We start from the raw sequence: 21,022 nt of genomic DNA, 5'->3' as shown, positions 1-21,022 counted from the left end.
GTCAATATAGATAAAATAAGCAATGACCTAAATTGCTGTTAAGACCAAATGGGAGACTTTGTGGATGACCATCAAGGTACAGGGATTATTATGTTAAGAGGAATATGAGGGGTCGACTTTTTCTTCCAGAAGATATCTTCTCCCATTGCCTTTTAAAGTATCGGAAATGCTATCATAAGAAATCTGTATTTGTGACTTAAAGGTTTTTGTTTTGTTCTGGTCTCACTCAGTATACCCTGAGATTGGGGGTGATATCTAAAGTCACTGGGGGTTAGTTGATCTCTAGCCTTTGGGGAGGAGGAAGGAGTGAGGGGCCAGGCAAAACTAGGGGAGGTAATCGAAATTTAATGACCAACTTGTAGGTCAAGAAAGATTCATTAAATACCTACTAAGTGCCAGGAACTGTGCTAAGCCCTGGGGATACAAAGAGACAAAAGACAGTCCCTGCTCTCCAGGAGCTTATAGTCTCATAGGGGAGACAACTAGCCAACAAGTGTGTACAAACAAACTATGTGCAGGATAAATAGGAGATAAGTAAGAGGGAAAAGAGGTTAGAATTAAGAGGCATTCTTTGAAGGCTTCCTGTAGAAGATGAGAGTTTTAATTGAGACTTAAATGAAGCTGGGGAAGCCAGTAGGCAGAGTGCAGAAGAGAAAGCATTCCAGCCCTGGGAGTGGAAAGAGAGTCTTGTTTGTGGAACAGCCAGAGTACATCACCGGGAGTGAGGTTTACGAAAAGCATAAAGAGTGGGTAGCTAGGTGGCTCAATGGATAGAGATAGCCCTGGAGTCAGGAGGGCCAGAGTTCAAATCCAGCCTCACATTCTTACCAGCTATGTGACCCTGGGCGAGTCACTTAACCCAGATTCCCCAAAATCAATAAATGAACAGATGAGTAAATAGATAAAAGATGATTGTAAAAATAGGAAGGAGCTAGGTTATGAAGGACTTTAAATACCAGAGGATTTTGTATTTGATCCTAGAAGCAGTAGGGAGCCCCTGGAGTTTATTTAGTAGGAGGGTGATCACAGTCTACTTCAGTCTGTCAAGAAAACACACACAGCTTCATGTGCAACAATCAGAAATGGGCGTGCTTGTTGTACTCAGTGCGTAGCAGTGGTGGCTATGGCTGGTTACTGCTTGCTGCTCTTCAGAGAGCCTGGCATGGTGTCTGCTTTTTGAAAGAAAGAAATGCTGATGGTTCAGACATGTGGTGGGCACCATCAGCATTGTCATCTTCAGTTGTGTGCACGTATGGATATGTATGGACAGTGCAGAGTAGCCTGAGGGAAGCTGCATTTACACTGTTTACTCTGTTTAATTGAAACCATTGGGAATCTTGCCTAAGCCTCTTAAAAAGGTTAGTTATTCCCTGTTATCTTCCTTACATACACGAAGTCTCAGAGGAGTTACTAAAGTTCTGTGTGAATGAGAGAGGCAGAGAGCTTTGGTCTGAAGCATTTTTCTCTTCTCTCTGATAGAATGTTTCAAGGAACCATCTTTGGCATTCTGACCTTTGAGGCAGCAAGGTGGTAGCTAGAGCACTGGGGCCTGGGGTCAGGGAGACTTAAGTTCAAATCCAGCCTCAGACTCTTAGTCTCAGTATAATCCTGGGCAAGTCCCTTAATGCTGTTTGCCTCAGTGTCCTCACCTGTGAAATGGGGATGTTTAACAGTAGCTACCTCCCAGAGGTAGAGCACTCAGCACAGTGCCTGGCACATAGTAGATGTTATAGAAAGACTTTATTTCTTTCTTTCTCTCCTCCCCCTTCCCTTTACCCCCATAGAAAATGTATAGTTGTGACTTTCAATATAAATTAGTGATAACCTGGGGAAATAGACCATGGGCATTGGGGGTCAGGGCACTTAAATATGAGAGACTGAAAGCCACCTTAGGTTATGTTCATGACAGTACCTGATAAAATCTCTGGGAAAGTGGCCTGAGAGGTAATACTTTGTTGTTGTTTTGGGGAAATGGGGGAAAGATGGGGAGAGGAGGTATATATATATTTTTTTTAACATTTTGCTAAAATTGTAAGGAACTTTTAAGTAAATTTTTTTATTTTTTTATCTGATAGGAGAAGAAGCCAAAAAAGTATATGAAGATGCCCAAAATATGTTGAAGGTACTGATTAGTCAAAAGAAACTACAAGCCAGGGGTATCGTTGGATTCTGGCCAGCACAGAGTGTCCAGGATGATATTCATTTATATGCAGAAGATGCCATGCCACAGTCTGCAGAGCCAATAGCTAAATTTCATGGCTTAAGACAACAGGTGAGAAAACCCATTATTTGTGAGCTATGCGGTGGCTTCCTCCTCCCCTTTGACTAAGTCATTAAGCAAAATGTAATAACTCAGGCTCAAAGTCTGAAAAATTACACCAACACTAGCTTCTACCTGGAAAATGATCAATAAAGGAATGGGGAATGAACTTGTTGGGCTGAGACAGAGGCTGTTTGTATGATGAATAACAGCAGAAATGTCAGGCTGACCAGGATACTCAAGGCAGACACTCAGACAGGAACATGGCCTCTAATTGACAGCTCTTAGGGATGGTTGCTCAGAGGACATCTGACAGACACTGTTTCACATCAGTCTTTTTACACACTCAAAGAGTAACAATACCAGTGATTTATTCAAAAGATGCATGTTATGTGCACCATACGTTTATGAGCAAAATTGATTGTGCCTCTTTCTTGTGGGGAAACCACAGAATCTTGCTTAGAATTCCCCAAAGACCATTTTACCTTGACCCTCCTTTAAAATGTAGATATTCCTGGCAGAGATGGGTGGTAGGACAATCAGCCTGGCTAAGGATACTTAGAATAATACACCAGAGGATTTGACCCTGCTTTTTCTGACTTCAGTTCTGGCATTTTATGTACCATCTTAGGCTGCCTCAGCAGCATAATAATTTTAGTAAAGTTAATAGTAGTAATAACTCACATTGTGCTTAAAGATTTACAAAATGCTTTATATAAGGAATTTCGCTTGATTCTCAAAAAATCCCTATGAATTACCTGGTATAAGTGGTTAACATGTCTGTTTTATAAATGAGGAAATGGAGTTAAAGAAGTTTTTCAAGTTTAAGAAAATATTTAACAAAGAATTTTTTTAAAGACAAATAATAAATTTTTTTTCTATGTCTATGCACACACCTTCCCCCCAAAACACTGCAAAAGAGCGAGTGAGTGAGAAATGTGTTCTTATCTCTCTTCTTTGGGACCAACCTCGCTCTTTATAATTTTGGCAGTATTGATTGTTCATTATTTTGTGATTGTGTTTTTCCATTTACATAGTTGTTCATAGCCTTCACAAAGTTAAGAGACTTCTAAGCATAGGTAGTATTCAAACTCAGGACTTCTGAAACTGAGTAAAATGTTCTTCATGTCTCCTTATCCGTGATAGTCAGGTGTGCTGGGCCAGGAGACAGGAATATTCATCTTCCTGAGTTCAAATCCATCCTCTAACACTTACTAACTGTGTGACCTTAGGTACTTGAGAGTCACTTGACTCTCTTTGCCTCAGTTTCCTCGTCTGTCAGATGAGCTGGAGAAGGAAATGGCAAACTGCTCCAGTATCTTTGCCATGAAAAATCCAACTTGGGTCACAGAGAGTTCAGCGTGGCCAAAAGATGACCAAGCAACAACAGCTTTGATACCAGTCACCTTGAGCTCTGAGATGAAGATGGAGAAAAATGACTTGGTCTTTTGGCCTCTTTTTATTTTTATTTTTTTTGGTAATTCAAATAGAAACAATGTTAAACCTCATTTTTAAAATGAAGTGGGTTTTTTTTTTAAATCACCCAAATTTATATGTAGATGCCATCACCATTTAACTACATTTCTCCACTTGTTTTTTTGTTTTAAGGCAGAAAAGGACTCTGCTAGTGCAGACCCCTATTATTGCCTGTCTGACTTCATAGCTCCTCTGGAATCTGGGGTCTGTGACTACTTGGGACTCTTTGCTGTGGCCTGCTTTGGAGTAGATGAACTGAGCAAGACTTATGAGGAGCAGTGTGACATCTACAGCAGCATCATGGCTAAGGCCCTGGGAGACCGGTTGGCAGAGGTAAAGAATCAGGCATGCCCGAGGAGCATCTTTTCTTGGCTAAACTCACTCTTAATGGTGCTTGGGGTGCTGGATTAGTGATGAAATGAGTTGCTTTTTACTATGGAGGAAAAAAGTGGACAAAATGGTGGCCCCACAAAACTGGAGGAACTTCCATTTTTTATTTGATCTCAGTAGCCTTAGGGCAGACCCCCAGTGCAACATGTGAGTAGTTTTGAACATTGAAAATGTCACCTGCTAAAGCTTCCTTTTTAAAACTGGTGGTTAAAAAGTTTCTCTTCATCTAAATCTGGCTACTTTGAGAGAATGTTTCAGTTTAGCCAGAGTGACTTCTTATAGATTTCTTCCTTTCTCCTAAAACCTCACTCTCTAATTCAGGGCCTGATTCTCACTTTTACTCACAGTAATCTAGAGCTGAGAATTGTCAAACATGGAGCCCATGGGCAGCCTGCAGCTAGAACAAGATTAAAAACAAACTGGGTAATATTCAGCAAAATAAACAAAAAATGGAATAAAATATGGATAATGTTAATATGTAATTTTCTAAGTCAACTTGCAAGAATTGACTCCTGTTTTTATTTAGCACTGATGTTCTAGGATCATAAAATTCTTCTGTATGTATGGCACATAGTAAATGAGTGCAGCTATTTCTTTAATTCAGCAAACATTCATTAAGCACCTGCTGCATGCAAAGCTCTGGGGCTACAGAGACAATTTCTTCCTTCAGGGAGTGCATATTTTACTGGATCAGTATGACACACAGTTACATTTTGAGGAGAGCGAGAACACAACTAAAGGAATGCTAAGGCAGATGGCACCTGAGCTAAGCCATGAAAGTCTGTTGCGGATTGTAAGGGGTGGAGGTGAGGAAGGGGTGCAGACAGAACACGGGGGACTAGCCTGTGCAAAGACACAAATGGAATGCCCAGGTCTGGGAAAAACAAGCAGCTGCTTTGCCTGGAATTTAGAATGTGTGAAGAGAAGTAAAATGAAGTACATCCAGAAAAGTAGGCTAGAGTCAGATTGTGAAAAGCTTTGAATGTCACTCTGAGGAGGCTACTTAGCATAGTTTAAACTTAGAGAGGGGTAGGGAGCTACTGAAGATTCCTGAGCAGGGAAGTAACATGGTCAGGCATGTAGCTTAGGAAGATTATTTTGGCAACTCTTTGGTGAAGAAAGAGTGACAGGTAGCTAATTAGGGGGATATTCCAATAATCCAGGCTTGAGAAGTGATGAAACCTTAAACTGGGGTCATCGCTATGTAAGTAAAAGGGGAGGAACAGATGGAAATGATGGTATGCAAGTAAAATCAGCAGGACCTGGCTACTGATTGAATATAAGGGGTGAGGGGGGTTGTTTGGTTTTGTTGACTAGGCTTACATGATACAAAAGGTTTTATTTTTTTTTTCCAGGGGAGGGGGTGGGAGCATATGGGAGGGAGAAAAAAAAATCCTTGACAACTGAAAAAAATGTACATAATTAAAAAAGGAGAGAGATTGAATATGAATCTCAGGTTGAGAATCTGGGTGACTGGAAAGATGTCCTCAGCAGAAATAGGGCAGTTTGGAGGAGGGGCAGGTTTAGGGAGGAAGATAATGTGTTCTGTTTTAGGCATGTTGCCTTTGAGATGAATATGGAATATCCAGATGGAGCTGTCCAGCAGGCAGTTGATGATATGAGACTGGACTATAGGAAATAGAGATTGGGGAGGCATCTGGATTGTAATTAGACCATGGGAACTGGTAAAGTCACCAAGAAGCAGGCGGTGGAGAGAGAAGAGAAGACCCAAGACAAAGCCATAGGTGCCATTGTTAGGGGTGGGAGATGGCCGATAATTCAACAATTAAATCCTAAACTTGATTTCATTGATGGAGCTGTCAGGGAGCATAGAGACCATCTATATCAATGTCATTTTACAGATGAGGAAACTGAGAACCCTTAAAGGGTCTTAAGTGACTTGTCTAAGGTCAGCTAAGAAGTGACAGCCACAATGCAAATTCATAATCTTTTGACTCCATGTCTAATAGTTGTTTCTAGCACATGTACTGCCCTTTATAATTCTATTTAAGAGCTTCCCGGCATAGGCTTTATAGATTCTCATTTTCCTCATGCATGAAATTAAGGTTAGAAATTGGTCTTCTTTCTTTATTTTTTTTTTTAAATAAAGATGTCAAATATTAATGTCTCCTTATAAGATATTACTTGACCTCAAGGAGTGATACTAGAATACATTCTAGTAGAGCATAAACTCCTTGAGGAAAAGGACAGTTTTCATTTTTTGGCTTTGTATCTGCAGGACTTAGAATGGTGCCTTACATGTAGAAATGACTAAATAAATGTTTGTGGCTTTTTTAAAAATAAATTTTATTGCTGTCTTTTTGTAAAAATTATCGCCATGGTTTCCCCCAGTATCCTTCCTCCTTCTCCTCCAGACAGAGTCATCCTATATAACAAATAATATATATTTTTTAATCAAAAAAGAGAAAGAAGAAAAAGTACAGCTGATCAGTTCATTGAAAAACTTGAAAAATATGTGCAGTGTGTAACATGTGTGGACGTCTTACGTCTCAAGGATAGGACAGGAGTGTCTTCTCTATCTCTTCTTTTGAGCTGTGCCTGTTCTTTATAATTTTTCAATGTTCACTTTTGATTTTGTGTGTATGGTTGTTCTTTCCATTTACATTGCTGTTGTCATTACATATAATGCCTTCTTGGCTCTGATTACTTCACTCTGCCTCAGTTCATATAGATCCTTCCATGCGGTTCTGTATACAGCACAGTAATATTCCATCATATTCCTGTACCACAGTTTGTTTATCCATTTCCCAGTTAATGATTATCTGCTTTGTTTCTAACTCTTTGCTGTTACAAAAAGTGTAGCTATAAATATTTTGGTGCATTTAGATACTCTCTTTTTATCAGTCTTGAGGCATAAGCCCAGTAATGGATCTCTGGGCCAAAGGATAGGGACCTTTTAGTCATTTTATTTGCTAATTCCAGATTACTTTCCAAAATAGTTACATTGATTCGCAGCTCCTCCAACAGTGCACTAGTGTACCTGCTGCCATCCCTAAATCAGTGTTTGTTGAACTGAATTGAGCTTTTCACCCAGTAGAATTCCTTGGCCAGTAGAGAAAAGTTCGGCAGTCGTTGTGGGCTGGCAGCAGTGATAAGCAGTGGTTTGTAAGCTGAGGTGGTGGTGGGAGGTAAAATGGAGACTTATGTGTTGTAGCACACTGCAGAATGTTTTATTTGGAGTCAAAAGACTTAGATTTGAATCCTATCTCTTCTCTTCATTATCTGTGTGGTCTCGGACAAGTCAGTTAAGTGCTTTTGGGCCTCAGTTTTCTTTAAAATTAGGTGGTTGAACTCCCTCAGGTTGAATCTCCAAGGTTCCTTCAAGCTTTAAATCCTGTGATCTAAAAAATGAGGTTCCAAATTCTGAGTTGATACCTGCATTGGACAAGTAAAACCAGGAGGTAAAGGAACAAATTAGGGACAAATCCAAACAGCCTCCTCTGTCCAGTCTCCTGGACTGAGACACTTTCCTTCTGTTCTGCCTTAGTGTTTAGGAGGAGGTTGATGGGGTGGGTGATTAATACTAGCTGGAATGATCCTTAGAGGCCACCTAATCTTACTCCTTATTTTATGGTTGGAGGAATTGAGGCCAGGGAAAGTATAGTGACTCACCCAAGGCCACTCAGGTAGTAAGTATCTGAGATGGGATTTGAGCTAAGGCCTCCTGACTCAAAGCCCTGCCTCTTATCCATTACATCACACTGCCTGTACTACTTCCTCTGAGTAAGGATGACCACTTTTCTATTCAAGGCTTTTGCAGAAGAACTTCATGAAAGAGTTCGCAAAGAATTGTGGGCTTACAGCGACAACGAACAGCTAGATATTGCTGACCTGCGGAAAATCCGCTATGGGGGTATCCGTCCTGCTCCTGGTTATCCCAGCCAACCTGACCATACTGAGAAGCTCACAATGTGGAGACTCGGTCACATTGCAGAAACCACAGGTATTGGGCTAAAAAATGGGTATGTTAAATAAGATATACAGGCGCTGGGGTATAGAGATCTATCTTGGCCTACTGGAAAGTCGGAGGGGGGATGGGGAGGAGGATATAGGAGAGAGCAGATTGGGGAAGGGGGGTATACAGTGGGATTGCTGTTTTTTGGGGGGTGGTGGGTAGGGGAAAGACGGGGAGAAAATTTATAACTCAAAATTTTGTGGAAATGAATGATGTAAACTAAAAATAAACATAAAATTTAATTTAAAAAAATGGATGTTTCCTTGAGACAAAAAGCACTGGATATGTTAAAAGTACCTGAGGAAAGCCAAAAAAAAACCCCACCACATTTATATATCTAGTGGAATTTAAACCACATATGTAAGTTTAATTTGCGTGTGAGTGTGTGTGCACATGTGCACACATGTGTCCATGCGCATGTACTATCATTGCTTAATTTTAGTATTTTTTATTGTTTTTCACCTGGATCTATTTTGTAGTTAGTTATACAAGACATGCAGAAAATCTGTACCTTAGTGGAATGTCAGTTTAATGCTTGAAGAGGTGTTAAGCTTCCATTAGGGCTTTTTAAACCCACTTCCCACCACCAAGTTACCCTTAGGCCTGATAATGTGAATGTAGACAGCCTATCCTAATTTGGCATGTTCTTAGGAGATCTCTGAAGCTGTTAGAGTCCCTGAAGGGAGCTGTTTTCTTGTGGATTCTTAGACCCTTAAGCCAGGGAAGCATAATGCATGAAGAGCCACCCTCAGAGTCAGGGAGACCTGGGTTCAGATCCTGCCTCTTAACACATAAATGGCTGTGTGACCCTTGGATGATCCACTTCTTAATGCCCTAGCCTACTCTGTTAAGACAATAAATTGTAGAGCAGTTGCACAATCCCCTCTGGCAGAAGGTGTTTTTTGTTTTCCCAGGAATTCCCAATGCCAAAGAAATAACCTGTCTAGGCAAAAAAGAAAGCGTGGGGGATTGGGGGTGGAGGTGCCTTAGAACTCACTAATCTATTCAGGAGTTGCCTATATAAGTGGAAGTCCAGGCTTAGTGTGGACAACTTAAAGTTACTTTGGATCAAGATGAGTTAATTGAAACTATATTTGTGTCCAGATCTTGGACAGGGTCCCCAGAAGGGAACCAGATTGATGGTGAGGTAGAAGGTCTTTGTATTCTCCCTTCTCCTCCTGTCTCCCAAATAAGAAGGTCACCTGTGCTGCATTGATTTGCTGTTCTGGGCCATTCTGGTTCCCTGTGGCCATTCTTGTGACAGCAGCTGCTGGTCCTCTTGTGGCTATTTTGGAGTATAGAGTTGTAGCCCTAGCTGGTTGTCATGGCTGTGCACTTATTCAGGAAGCAAGTGCAGCTGCTAGACACTGTCATGCCATATCACAGGCTGAGGTGAGATTTCATTGTCTATTCTTTTTTCTTCTTTCCAGGGATTGAACTTACAGAATCATTAGCTATGGCACCTGCTTCAGCTGTCTCTGGTCTCTACTTTGCCAATCTGAAGTCCAAATATTTTTCTGTTGGTAAAATTTCCAAAGACCAGGTAATTAATATTCATCATTGTAGATGTCTTCTTCTTAAGCCTAATATGAAATGAAATTGTTAGACTTATCTCAATATAAATGTAAATTAGACTAACTTGGAATAGGACAGTAGATACTGTATGAATTTGATCCCCCTAAGCATCTTTTCTTTCCTTCCAGCAATTATTAATATAGTCTTTTATGCATAACGAATGATCAAATTTTGGGGCAGCTAGATGGCGCAGTGAATAGAGCACTGGCTCTGGAGTCAAGAGGACCTGAGTTCAAATCCGACCTCAGACACTTAACACTTACTAGCTGTGTGACCTTGGGCAAGTCACTTAACCCCAATTGCCCTGCCTTCCCCTCTCCAAAACAGCAAAAAGGAAGAAAGAAGGAAGGAAAGAGATAGATAGATAGATCGATCAATCCATCTAGTTTGGTCCATAAAATAAATGCCTTTTAATCACTGTTAACAGAAGACAGACAGTGTAGTCTAGTGGTGAAAGAGGCAGCCTATAATTCTGATGAACTGAATGCCAAACCTCCCTCTGACACTTATTGGCTGTGTGATCTTAGGCAAATCACTTGACCTTTCAGTGCCCCGCCCCACCCCCCCCCCACCACCCCAGGCTACCAACTAAGCATATAAATTATAGAGCAGTTTTGCCCATCCCCATTAGTACTAAGCCAACAAAATCAGTTTCCTAATGGGAGCTCTCTATTTCTATGCAAGTAAATCATAGGTTTAGACCAGGAAAGAAGTCTGTTGACATCTTCCTTAGTCATTTTCAGTCATGTCTGACTCTATGACCCCTTTTGGGGTTTTCTCTTGGCAAAGATAGTAAGAGTGTTTTACCATTTCCTTATCTAGTCATTTTATAGATGAGGAAACTGAGACACACAGGGTTATTTGCTCAGGGTCACACAGCTAGTAATAATGTCTGAGACTGGATTCGAACTTGGGAAGATGAGTCTTCCTGACTTGAGACCCAGCAATCCACTGCCCCACCTAGCTGTTGATACCTACTTAACTTGCACTAAGAAGGATTCTGACTTTGGAGTCTGAGTAGTTGGGTTCAAACTCCATCTCTCATTTGTAGTGCCTGACTGACCTTCAGAATGTCATAGCCTCAGTGAGAAGTGAGGAGAGTAGAGAAAATCAGATGACCTCTGGAGACCCTCCCAGCTCTACACTGGATCCTATGATCCATTAAAAATATGAATGAAAAGAGCATTGGGTTCTTTGCCACAATTAGCTGGTTTTGCCACTAATTAGCTGTGTGACCTTGGGCAAGTTCCTTAGGCTTTCTGCCCAGTTGCCTCGTGGACACCATGAGAGAGTTCTGCCAGATGATGTTTAGCAATTAGATTTTCCCAGTCTACTTATTTGTTCTTCTGAAAGTGTCAGAGACTTGGGTTTACAAAGTCTTCCTACAGTAACAGGCTGTTTGTGATTTTCCTTTGCAGATTGAAGATTATGCTTTGAGGAAGAACATGTCTGTGGATGAGGTTGAGAGATGGCTGGGACCCATTTTGGGATATGATACAGACTGACTCTCCTATCATCTTCCTTTTACCTAAAGATACTTCAGAAAACAGAACCCAGAGTGCCTTTAAAAATACAGCTGGTTAGCAACTAATGCATTGACCTACTTAAGGTTTGGGAAGACTGGAGAGAAACCATTTGATGATGCAAGAGATGTCTGTCATCACCATGATGTACATTTGTTTGGCACTGAAAGTGAGCCCCGCCCCCCCTTTTTTTAAGATAGGCAAACTGGAATGTAGTATAGAGATAGCCAGCTGTGGTCATACATGTCAGAGGCTACCGACAGTGAATGCAGGAAGTTAACTGATTGCATTTATTAAGCACCTCTAATGTGTTGGGCATTGTGCTAAGCATAGAGTTAGTCAGTAGGATGGAAATAGAGGTACTTTTCAGTAGGTAGCTATAGTACATGGCTGGCTTCTTAGTTTATGTTTACCTCATACCCAGAATACTTTTTTATAGATGATTTATCTAAACTTTTTTTTATACTCCAAGTCACACTTTATTTGAGTCTGGAGTCATGAAGACCTGGGTCAGAATCCCACCTCCAAAACATATTGTGTGACTACAGGAAGATCCCTTTACCTCTCTGAGCCTCAATTTCCTGCAAAATGGGGATAAGGATACCTACAGGACCTACCTTCCGGGATGGTTGTAATACTCCAGTGAAGAAGTACAGGCAACATACTTTGCAAATGTCGGTTATTATTAATAGAGAGACGTGAACTTAAGGCCACCTGGCATTATGGGAAGCAAGGCACTAGGGACAGAGCTTATTTGCTTTTATTTTTTATCATTATGTCCCTGATGTTAAATATTTGGTGAATTAGATTGAACTTGGCAGTTAAATCTTGCTTGGAAGGAAGTGTGGGCTGTTGTCCCTCCATAAGGTCTCATTTCTAAAGGTAACTGAGTGTACTTAAGTCAGAGTGAGCAAAAATCCTACTTGAGTGAAGGCAGACCCGTAGTTGCTCAGGCTTAGGGAAAGTAAAGTCATCTCAGAGGCAACATGAGTGGAAATATTTTAATTTTATCCTGCTTATCATACTCCCTCCATTTCCCAAACTCCCCCAAAAGGTGTCAGGATTTCTGTGTTAGGAAAAGAATGATAAATAGTATCTACACTTTACCTCCCTCCTGTTTAAATCTGAAGCAGCTTTCAAGGCCCAGCTCCAGCCTTACACTCTCAATGAACCTTGTTCAACCACTCTGATATACATTGAATTTCACTTATTAGAGCTCTGATAATCACAGTCTCTATCATATACATATGGTTCAGTTTTTGGTGGATTCTTAATCATTTAATATGCATGTCGTTCTTCCTTTCACAATTAAAACTATAAGCTTCTTAAGGATAGGGACTATGTGTTATTCTGCAGTCTATCCTTCCTAGCACCTAGAACAGCAATTGACACTTAGGAGATCCTATTTGAGAGCTCTTAATCTAGGTAACATGTTTGTAGTAGATAGAGAGCTAACCTAGCTTTAGAGAATCCTGGGTTTCAAATCATGCCTCTGAAACAGATGGGCTGGGTTACCTTGGGTACCTTTCACTACCCCAGTTCCTGACAATTCCCTTAAGACTGTAAATGGCAGAACAGTAGCTAATCTGCTTTAAGGGGAGTTTCTTCACTGGGCATTACTTGCAGCAATGAAATTGCTGGATGAAGACCTGGACCAAAAAAAAAAAAAAGCATTTTCAAAGAAGAGGTGGGGAAGAAGGAAAGGGAACAAGTCTTTGTGAAAATGACTACTATGTTCCAGGCACTGTTCTAAGTGCTTTACAAATTTTCTCTCTCTCTCTCTCTTTTTTTTTTTTTTTTTTTGCTTTTTGGAAGGCATTTTGGGGTTAAGTGACTTGCCCAAGGTCACACGGCTAGTTTTTGTGTTAAGTGGCTGAGGCTGGATTTGAACTCAGGTCTTCCTGACTCCAGGCCCTTTGCTCTATTCACTGCGCCACCTAGCCACCCCAAATTTTCTCTTCTGATGAGGTATGGTTCCCTGGTCCTTCAACTTTTAGGTCATAGAAGAGTGACTAGGGGAAAATTAGCTTTCCCTGTTTTTTGTCATTTATTATCTGAACCCAAAGATCATATTTTAAGGGTCTTTCCCTCAAAGCATTTAGGTCATCTTTTGTCCTGTACATACGTAGATAGAGGGTGTGTGTGTGTGTGTGTGTGTGTGTGTGTGTGTGTGTGTGTGTGAAATGAGAGAAAAATAATTGTGCATATGTAAATTAAAAAAAAGCAACCCTTCAATACTCTTTAAGAAAAGTGGGTTGCCTAATACTAAAATGGTAAATAATAATAATGATGATGTTTTTACCCATATTCAAGTACTACAAACTTAATGAATTGCATAGCATTTCTCTTTTTAAAAAATTCGGACATGAGAGAAGGCATAACTCCTAAAAAAATTTTTTTAACACATTATATCTGAATAGAATTATCAGCAGTCTACTTTTTTCCATTAAATGTCATTCACCATCTTTTCTGCCCTCTTGTAGGGCAGTATCTTTGAATCTTCTGTTGAGAGAACCCTATGTCAGGCATCAATTTTTCTAGGGAAAAAAATTGTGTGTGCATATGAGAGCTTGCAATGTAAAATAAAATTTGAAAACACCCACCTTGTTTTATTCTCGTATGTCAAGCAGAAGGTGCCAGGAAAGAAGAACTTTGGAGATATGCATGCATTCTGCAGGCAGATGTTCCACATTATGATTCCTACCTATCTGGATCCTTCCCGGGGTTGGGGGGGTGGGGGAAGGGTATCTGGCAGGCTTCCCTCTCCCCCCTAGCACTTACTCATTTTAAGTAAAGCTGAAGGTGTCTTTCCCCCTCCCAACTGCCAAAGAAATTTGCATTCCAGAGCATCCCCATTCAGCTGCTAGCTATCGTATTCATATTATGGCTAGGTATAGAGAGCAGTGTGTGGGAAGCTAGTTGACCCATGTTGTCTATAGGCGAAAAAAAATCAAGTTCTGAAAGTATTAAGATTATTTCTGCAAATTGAGCCTAGTTTGCCTCCAAATGGTACAAGAATTATGGGGCACTGGACAAGATACGAGTCCTGGCATAGTTCGTTAGAAGCAGATCAGTGAAATCCAGGATGACCTAACTAGAGCTATATTTTCAATCACTGTTATTATCCAGGAGGGCAATAGGATTATTGCTATGGCCTTTAGAGGGTAGTATGATATTTTTGTATGAGAACGGGAGGTTTTCATACAAAACTGTAGCCAGGTTATACGTGAACCACGTGCTACTCCAGATCCAAGGTTTGAGTGTCACTGCAGGAGATGTTTGAGGCTTCTCGCTATCATAGGAGTACTCACTGAAGTCATAGAGTCTTAAAGTTGGACAAGACCTCAGAGGTCATCTAGTCAAGCTAACAGATGAAAAGGAGTCCCTCTTTATAATACCAAATAATGGGCATTCTGTCTCCACCTGAAGACCTCCAGTGAAAGGAAATTCATTGCTTCCAAGGACAGTCCATACCATTTCACCCGTATAGTTCCTTTCTCCTGTTGGTTCTTCCCAGAACCTCTATTTTGAGGAAGGGCTCATTGCAATCCTTTAGCTACCCTTTATTCCCATGCCCTCATGTGGACCCCTTTTCTCCCTATCCAGGCTTTTCAGTTCCATTGTTTGTAATCTTTCTGAAGGCAGGAACTGTTTTTCTTTTCTCCCTATTTGTATCATCAGAGCTTAGCATTGTATTATGAGTACTTACTCAACGCTTCTTGATTTCTTAGCTGTAGTTGTTAGAAATTTTTTTCCTCATATAGAACCAAAATCTACTACCTTACAGTTTTCACTCATTCCTCTTAATTCTACCCATTTACACTGCCTTTGGGACTAGGCAGACCAACTCTAATCCTTCTATATTACAGGCCTTTAGATGAATTAAGACAGCTGGAATAACCACCCTGCCTACTTTGTTCAAGTTAAATTTACTTAATTCCTTTAACTAGTCAATGTGGCATGGTAGATTAAGTGCATAACTTGGAGTGAGTAAGGCCTAACTTTGATGCCCACCACAGAGTTTGCAGTGTGACCTTGGACAGGTCATTTAAACTTTACCTCAGTTTTCTTATCTATAAAATGGAGATCGTAACGCTTACTTCCCAGGTTTGTTGTGAGGGTCAGATTAGATAATACATGTAAAATGCTTTGGAAACTTTAAAGTGCTATAAAAATGCTAGCTATTATTAATTGTATATAAACAGCTTTGTCTAGCTTGTACAGAGACCTGTGTATAAAACCCTTCACAAATGTGCTGATTTGTCAGAAGGGACAAAGAATGGGGAAGATGGAAAAGGAATGGAGTCATTTATACTTGCCCAGCAGGAAGGAGATGAATTAGTGCCACTAAACAAATTTCTCCTTCCCCCACTTTTTTTCCCAAGGATTCATGCACTCCATAAGCAGAATACTCCTTTTTTATGTAACAGCGAAATTGCAGTTTCACAAAGGCGAATACATTAGCAGCACTGTTGGAAAGTCATCAAAAATCACGGCTAAGTTACTATTCCTTGAATATGCGACACTTGAATATCCCACATGTGTGGGTGCTGTTTCTGACACCTCAAGAGAAGCCAGTAATAGTGGCAAAGCAGAGCGATTGTGACTAGATGGCAGTTATTAAAAAGTTTTTACCTGGCCTTGATCTGCATTTATACCAACACTGGGGAATTGTCCAGCCACCTAGAGGGTTTGAGTGGCCTGTTATCTCTTATTTTCAGAATGTGTTGAGAATTGTTTCAGAATGTATTGGAAGTAAAAAGGAATTAAGAAACCTCTCGGTGAGGGTGAAAGAGGAGAGTGTAAAAGCTGGCTTGAAGCTTAACATCAGAAAAATGAAGATCTTGGCAAGTGGTCCTGTCACTTCCTGACAAACAGAGGGAGAAGAAATGGAAGCAGTGTCAGATCTGATATTCTTGGGCTCAAAGATAACTGCCATGAAAGTAAAGGACACTTGCTCCTTGGATGGAAAGCTATGCCAAATCTGGACAGCATGCTAAAAAGCAGAGACATCACCTTGCTTTCAAAGATAGTCAAAGCTATGGTCTTTCCAGTAGCAATATGTGGCTGTGAGAGCTGGACTATAAGGAAAACTGAGCATTGCAGAATTGATGCTTTCCAGTTGTGGTGCTGGAAAAGATTTTTGAGAGTCCCTTGGAGAGCAAGGAGGTCAAATCAGTCAATACTTAAAAGAAATTAATTCAGGCTAGTCATTGCAAGGTCAGATACTAACGCTAAAGCTTGAGTACTTTGGTCACATAATGAGAAGAGAGGAATCATTGGGAAAAACTCTAATGTTGGGAAAGATTGAAGACAAAAGGGAACAGCAGAGGATGAGATGGATAGTGTCATAGAAACAATGAACGTGAACTTGGACAAACTTCAAGAGATAGTGGAGGATAGAAGGGCCCACCGTGATGTGGTCCATGGCATCACAAAGAATTGGACATAATTGAATGACTGAACAACAACAGTTGGAAGTGATTAATTTCTCTCATTTGATTTCTTTTTTTCCCTTTTGGGTAAAAGAGTATTTGCCTTGTTGGGTTGAATGTAGGGTACTGTGATAGGACCACCACTGTCTACCAGGATTCCTTCTACCATTGCCACACAGGTTAGCTGGTTTCCCTTAAAGGTTAGGAAGCTGTCTCTGGGACTTGATTGGCCCAGGGGCTAAGGCTTAAGCTGCCCCTCTTATTGTTGCTTTCTCTGGCTGTATTAAGGGTGGTTTACTTGTTATCCAAGGGCATAAAAGGGTCCAAACTCCCCATGGAGTCCAGCTTTTGAGACTTGGCACATGTCCCACCATATCCTACCTTTCTAAATAGACACTTTCCATAGGGAGGCAGGGGGCTCAGTTTACCTAAATTAAATGCTGTGATATCATTATTGAATGGCTTTTCTGTGCTGTGACTAATTAAAATCCCCCCTTTTTTTTTAAACTGCTGAATGACCTATAGTGCCTCATTTCATTCCAACACTCAGCCTGTGTTAACGGGGTACTGACTTTGGTTGGACTGACCCATCATAATGACCCACCCCACTATAGGTTTCACTCAAATGTTTGTTTAATTGAATCGAATTATGTTACATTTCATTGATACCTGTATACATACATGGTAATGATATTTGTAAGATAATATTATAAAAAGCTTAGTGCCCTGTACATAGTAGGCACTTAATAAATGCTTATTTCTCTCCTTTGGATACAGGTAATGATAATAATAGCTAACATTTAAACAGCACCTTAAGGTCTTTACATTAACTCATTGCATTAGCTCATTGCAAAGGTCTTTATGTTAACTCATTTGATCCTCACAACAACCCAGTGAGTTAGGTGCTTTTATTCCCATTTTGCAGATGAGGAAACTAAGGCATGTAGCATTAGGAGGTAGAATTTGAACTTGGTTCTTCCTGACTCCAAGTCTGTGCCCCCTAGATGCTTAAATATACTCCAGAGTATTTATACATGAACATAGGTAGACACAGAAGTATAACATGAATGATTCAGTTCAACAGACATTGCATCCACTAACTATATTCCTGGCTGCACTTAGGTTTTATACCAGGGGTATGGACTTGAGGCCACATGTGACTCTTTCGGTTCTCAAGTGTGACCCTTTGACTGAATCCAAACTTCAATAAAAGGGATTTGTTCTGTGAAGTTTAGATTCAGTCAGAGGGCCCTACTTGAGGACCTAGAGGGCCACGTCAAGCCCGCACAGTTCCCCACCCCTGTTTTTTTTTATTAAGCAATCGGGGTTAAGTAACTTGCTCAAGTTTACATGGCCAGTTATTTCTGGGTGTGGTGCTAAGTGTCTGAGCCCGGATTTGATCCCCAGGTCATCCCGACACTGGAGCCGGTGCTCTTATTCTCTGAGCCACCTGGCCACCCCTCCCCATCCCTGTTTTATACAAACTTGTTCCTCACATATGCTGCTCATATATGGCATATATGGCATGTGTTCCTCACATATGCCTCATTTTCACGTCTTTGCCATGGGTGTCCACCATGGCTGGAATGTTCTCCTTCCTCATCTCTGCCTCTTATGATCTCTGGCTCCCTTTCAGGCTTGGCTCAAGCTCCACTCTCTGCAGGAGGCCTTTCATAGTCTCATCTTATCCTCTTGTCCCCCTACTCCCAACTACAAGTGCCTTCTTCAAGATTTCCTTTGGTCTTAGCTATATGTCATTACTCTTATACCCTTTATGTGTACATTGTCTTCTCCATTAGAATGTAAGCATCTTGAGGGCAGAGATTTTTTTTTCCCTTTGTCTTTGTACCCCTGACTCTTAAGTACGGTGCTTGGCACATAGTAAGCACTTAATAATTGTTGATTGATTGATTATACAAGCCATATTTGAGGGGAAATTGTGCCCTGTATTCCAGCAAGAACAATGAAAAATAAGTACCTTGCTCATTTTCTTGCCTATGAGAAAAATAAGGCTGTTTTCAAATGATCAGCTATCATCCACACATTCATCCTGTATTTATCCTCCAAAACTAACAGGTTTTAGGTCACAATTTTGAACACCTTTAAAGGGAAGGCCATTGACATCATAAAAAGGTCTGTAACTGTCAAGTGTGACTTAAGAACCCTATGATCACATTTTAGTGGACATTCAGAAGCTGTGTAGAAATAAAATGCCATCCAATGGCTCCATAAATTATAATTAAATGCCTTTTAAGCAATGGTAAATAGCCAAGTATTATCAAAATATCATGAAAAAGATCTTACAATTGGAAGGAATCTAAGAGACCATGTATCCTAATTAATGCCTGACTAAAAATCCTCTCCATGATGTATCCAGTTGGTCATTCTATATCTCCATGAAGAAGTAATGCATTTTACTTAATAAGTGCTCCTTAATATTTGATTCATGAATGACACATGATATGATCATAATGAGTTTCCTCCCTTGAGCTTGTTTTAGAGTACCCTGTGAGTGAGTCATCCCTAGTACAGCTAGGTGTCGTAATAGATAGAGTATGTAGAGTATGGGGCCTGGACTTAGGAAGACTCATCTTCCTGAGTTCAAATCTGGCCTGAGACACTGTGTGACCATGGACAAGTCATTTAACTCTTTGCCCATGTTTCCTCATCTTTAAAATGATCTGGAGGTGGAAATGGCAAACCACTCCAGTATCTTTGCCAAGGAAACCCCCCAAATTAGGAATTGGACATAATTGGAATGACTCAACAGCTACAACCACCACAAAGCATAATATATTGGACAGGGGAATCAGGAGCCCTTGGTTTTCTAATCCTGGCTTTAGCATTAAATATATGTGGGACTGTTGTATATTGACTTAACCACTTACTTGTAAATGAGGGGATTTGGCTTCATAATCTTCAAGAAGTCTTTCAACTCTAAGATTCCATGGCTCTATAAGTGATATTGAAAATCAGAGATGAAGACCAGTGGACTAGCTAGAGTAAAACTTGAACTGGGGCTTGAAGGACATGTTAGATTTGGATAGAGGCAGAGGAAAGGACTTCAGACAAGGTGGGACGGGGAGACAGACTATCTAGCACAGTTATTGAAGTAAAAATGAATATAACATGTTCAGAAATACATGATGGGTCTCTTAACTAATAATGGTTCACCCACGAGTTGTTAGAGACACACCATGTCTCATTCTTGTGCCCATCACTATCATGGCCACCATTTTGGAGCATGGTGAGTCCACTGTCTCATCTTTTTCCCCTCATTCATCCAAGCGTTGTATTTCTTGCCTGCACCAGCATTTCCCAAAGCAAAACATTCCAATTCCCATACCCACCCCCATTGTCTCTCAAGCTTCATGAATCCCTTAGTCATATTATTCAGATTGTTTGGGTCTTCTTCCTACTACATCTGTCAGCCAAGAACTCCTTGATATTACTTGGAAAGGGAGAAGAGGGAGAAGAAGGGAAAAAATGGACAGTCCCTAATGTATTCCTTTACCCTATACCATAGAGTCTTGTAGCCACCTGGAGATACAAAAATTAATCGACCTGTGAAATGTAAGCAGAGTGGTTAAGAGATCTCTGACTTTTTATATACTTCAAAGATGTTGATAATAAGTTTTTTAAAAATGCAGAGAACCTCAAGTCACTCTGAACTGAAAAAAGAACAGAAGTAATAAGTCTTTTCATTGAGAAAAAAGAGAGAACCAAAATGTAGAGGACGATTTCTCTCTCTCTCTCTCTCTTTTTTTTTTAACCACATCTACCTGGATTCATTTCAGTGCTTTCTTAATCTGATTTTGTTTTGGTAGGAAAAAATAAGTAGTGTTTATTGTGTGAAAATTTTCAATGAGAGAAAAAAAAATCAGCTGCTGTGATGAAATGTCCTAAGTACCTGTTAGATGTATTTAACCTGTCAATGTAATAGAGTGTTAGATGTTTTGGGGGGATGAACCAGTCTGTCAAGTCTGATGGAATACAGTGAGAAACAACTTGTTTATATTATCCAAATTCTAATTTGTTGAAAACTACATGGTGGGGGAAAAAAATACTTGATCACTAATTTGGAAAAAAAACAAATTCCCGTATCAAAGAATGCAGCAAGTAGCTGTAACCAATTTATCTTATATAAATCCTTTCTTCCAAACAACTTTATACGAGTTCTGTCATCATATTTCTTTTCACACATCTCTGAGCAGTGCGTCATCACATTCATTTTCCTGGTTTGGAAACTGAGGCATTAGGAGGATAGCCTTGGCAGTGACAAAGCCTGGAATAGCACATAAATCTCAAAAGTCCCTAATGGTGAAGTTTTTCTTAATCAGATTGATTCAGTTAAGAATCCACTAGTAATTTAAACAGAAAGACGAAA

At 40.3% G+C, this 21,022-nt stretch overlaps 1 protein-coding gene across 3 annotated transcripts in view; it reads left to right on the top strand.

Annotated features, from left to right (window-relative positions):
* The window catches only part of MTR (5-methyltetrahydrofolate-homocysteine methyltransferase), a 149,633-nt gene extending 128,833 nt beyond the window's left edge, over positions 1-20,800 (top strand). For all 3 annotated transcript variants that reach the window (XM_069064488.1, XM_069064489.1, XM_069064487.1), the window contains exons 30-34: positions 2,076-2,272; positions 3,869-4,069; positions 7,898-8,090; positions 9,533-9,645; positions 11,096-20,800. In XM_069064488.1, coding sequence (XP_068920589.1) covers positions 2,076-2,272; positions 3,869-4,069; positions 7,898-8,090; positions 9,533-9,645; positions 11,096-11,182 — 791 coding nt within the window. In that variant the 3' untranslated portion in view covers positions 11,183-20,800. The remainder of the gene's footprint in view (positions 1-2,075; positions 2,273-3,868; positions 4,070-7,897; positions 8,091-9,532; positions 9,646-11,095) is intronic.
* The last annotated feature ends 222 nt before the right edge of the window (positions 20,801-21,022 follow it).

The sequence above is a fragment of the Petaurus breviceps genome, unplaced genomic scaffold (genome assembly GCF_028583685.1).
Source record: "Petaurus breviceps papuanus isolate PSGF00001 unplaced genomic scaffold, PetGlider_PUasm1.0 90633, whole genome shotgun sequence".
Taxonomy (NCBI): domain Eukaryota; kingdom Metazoa; phylum Chordata; class Mammalia; order Diprotodontia; family Petauridae; genus Petaurus; species Petaurus breviceps.
The sequence above is the reverse complement of the archived record's forward strand: the minus strand, read 5'-3'. Positions and strand labels throughout refer to the sequence as shown.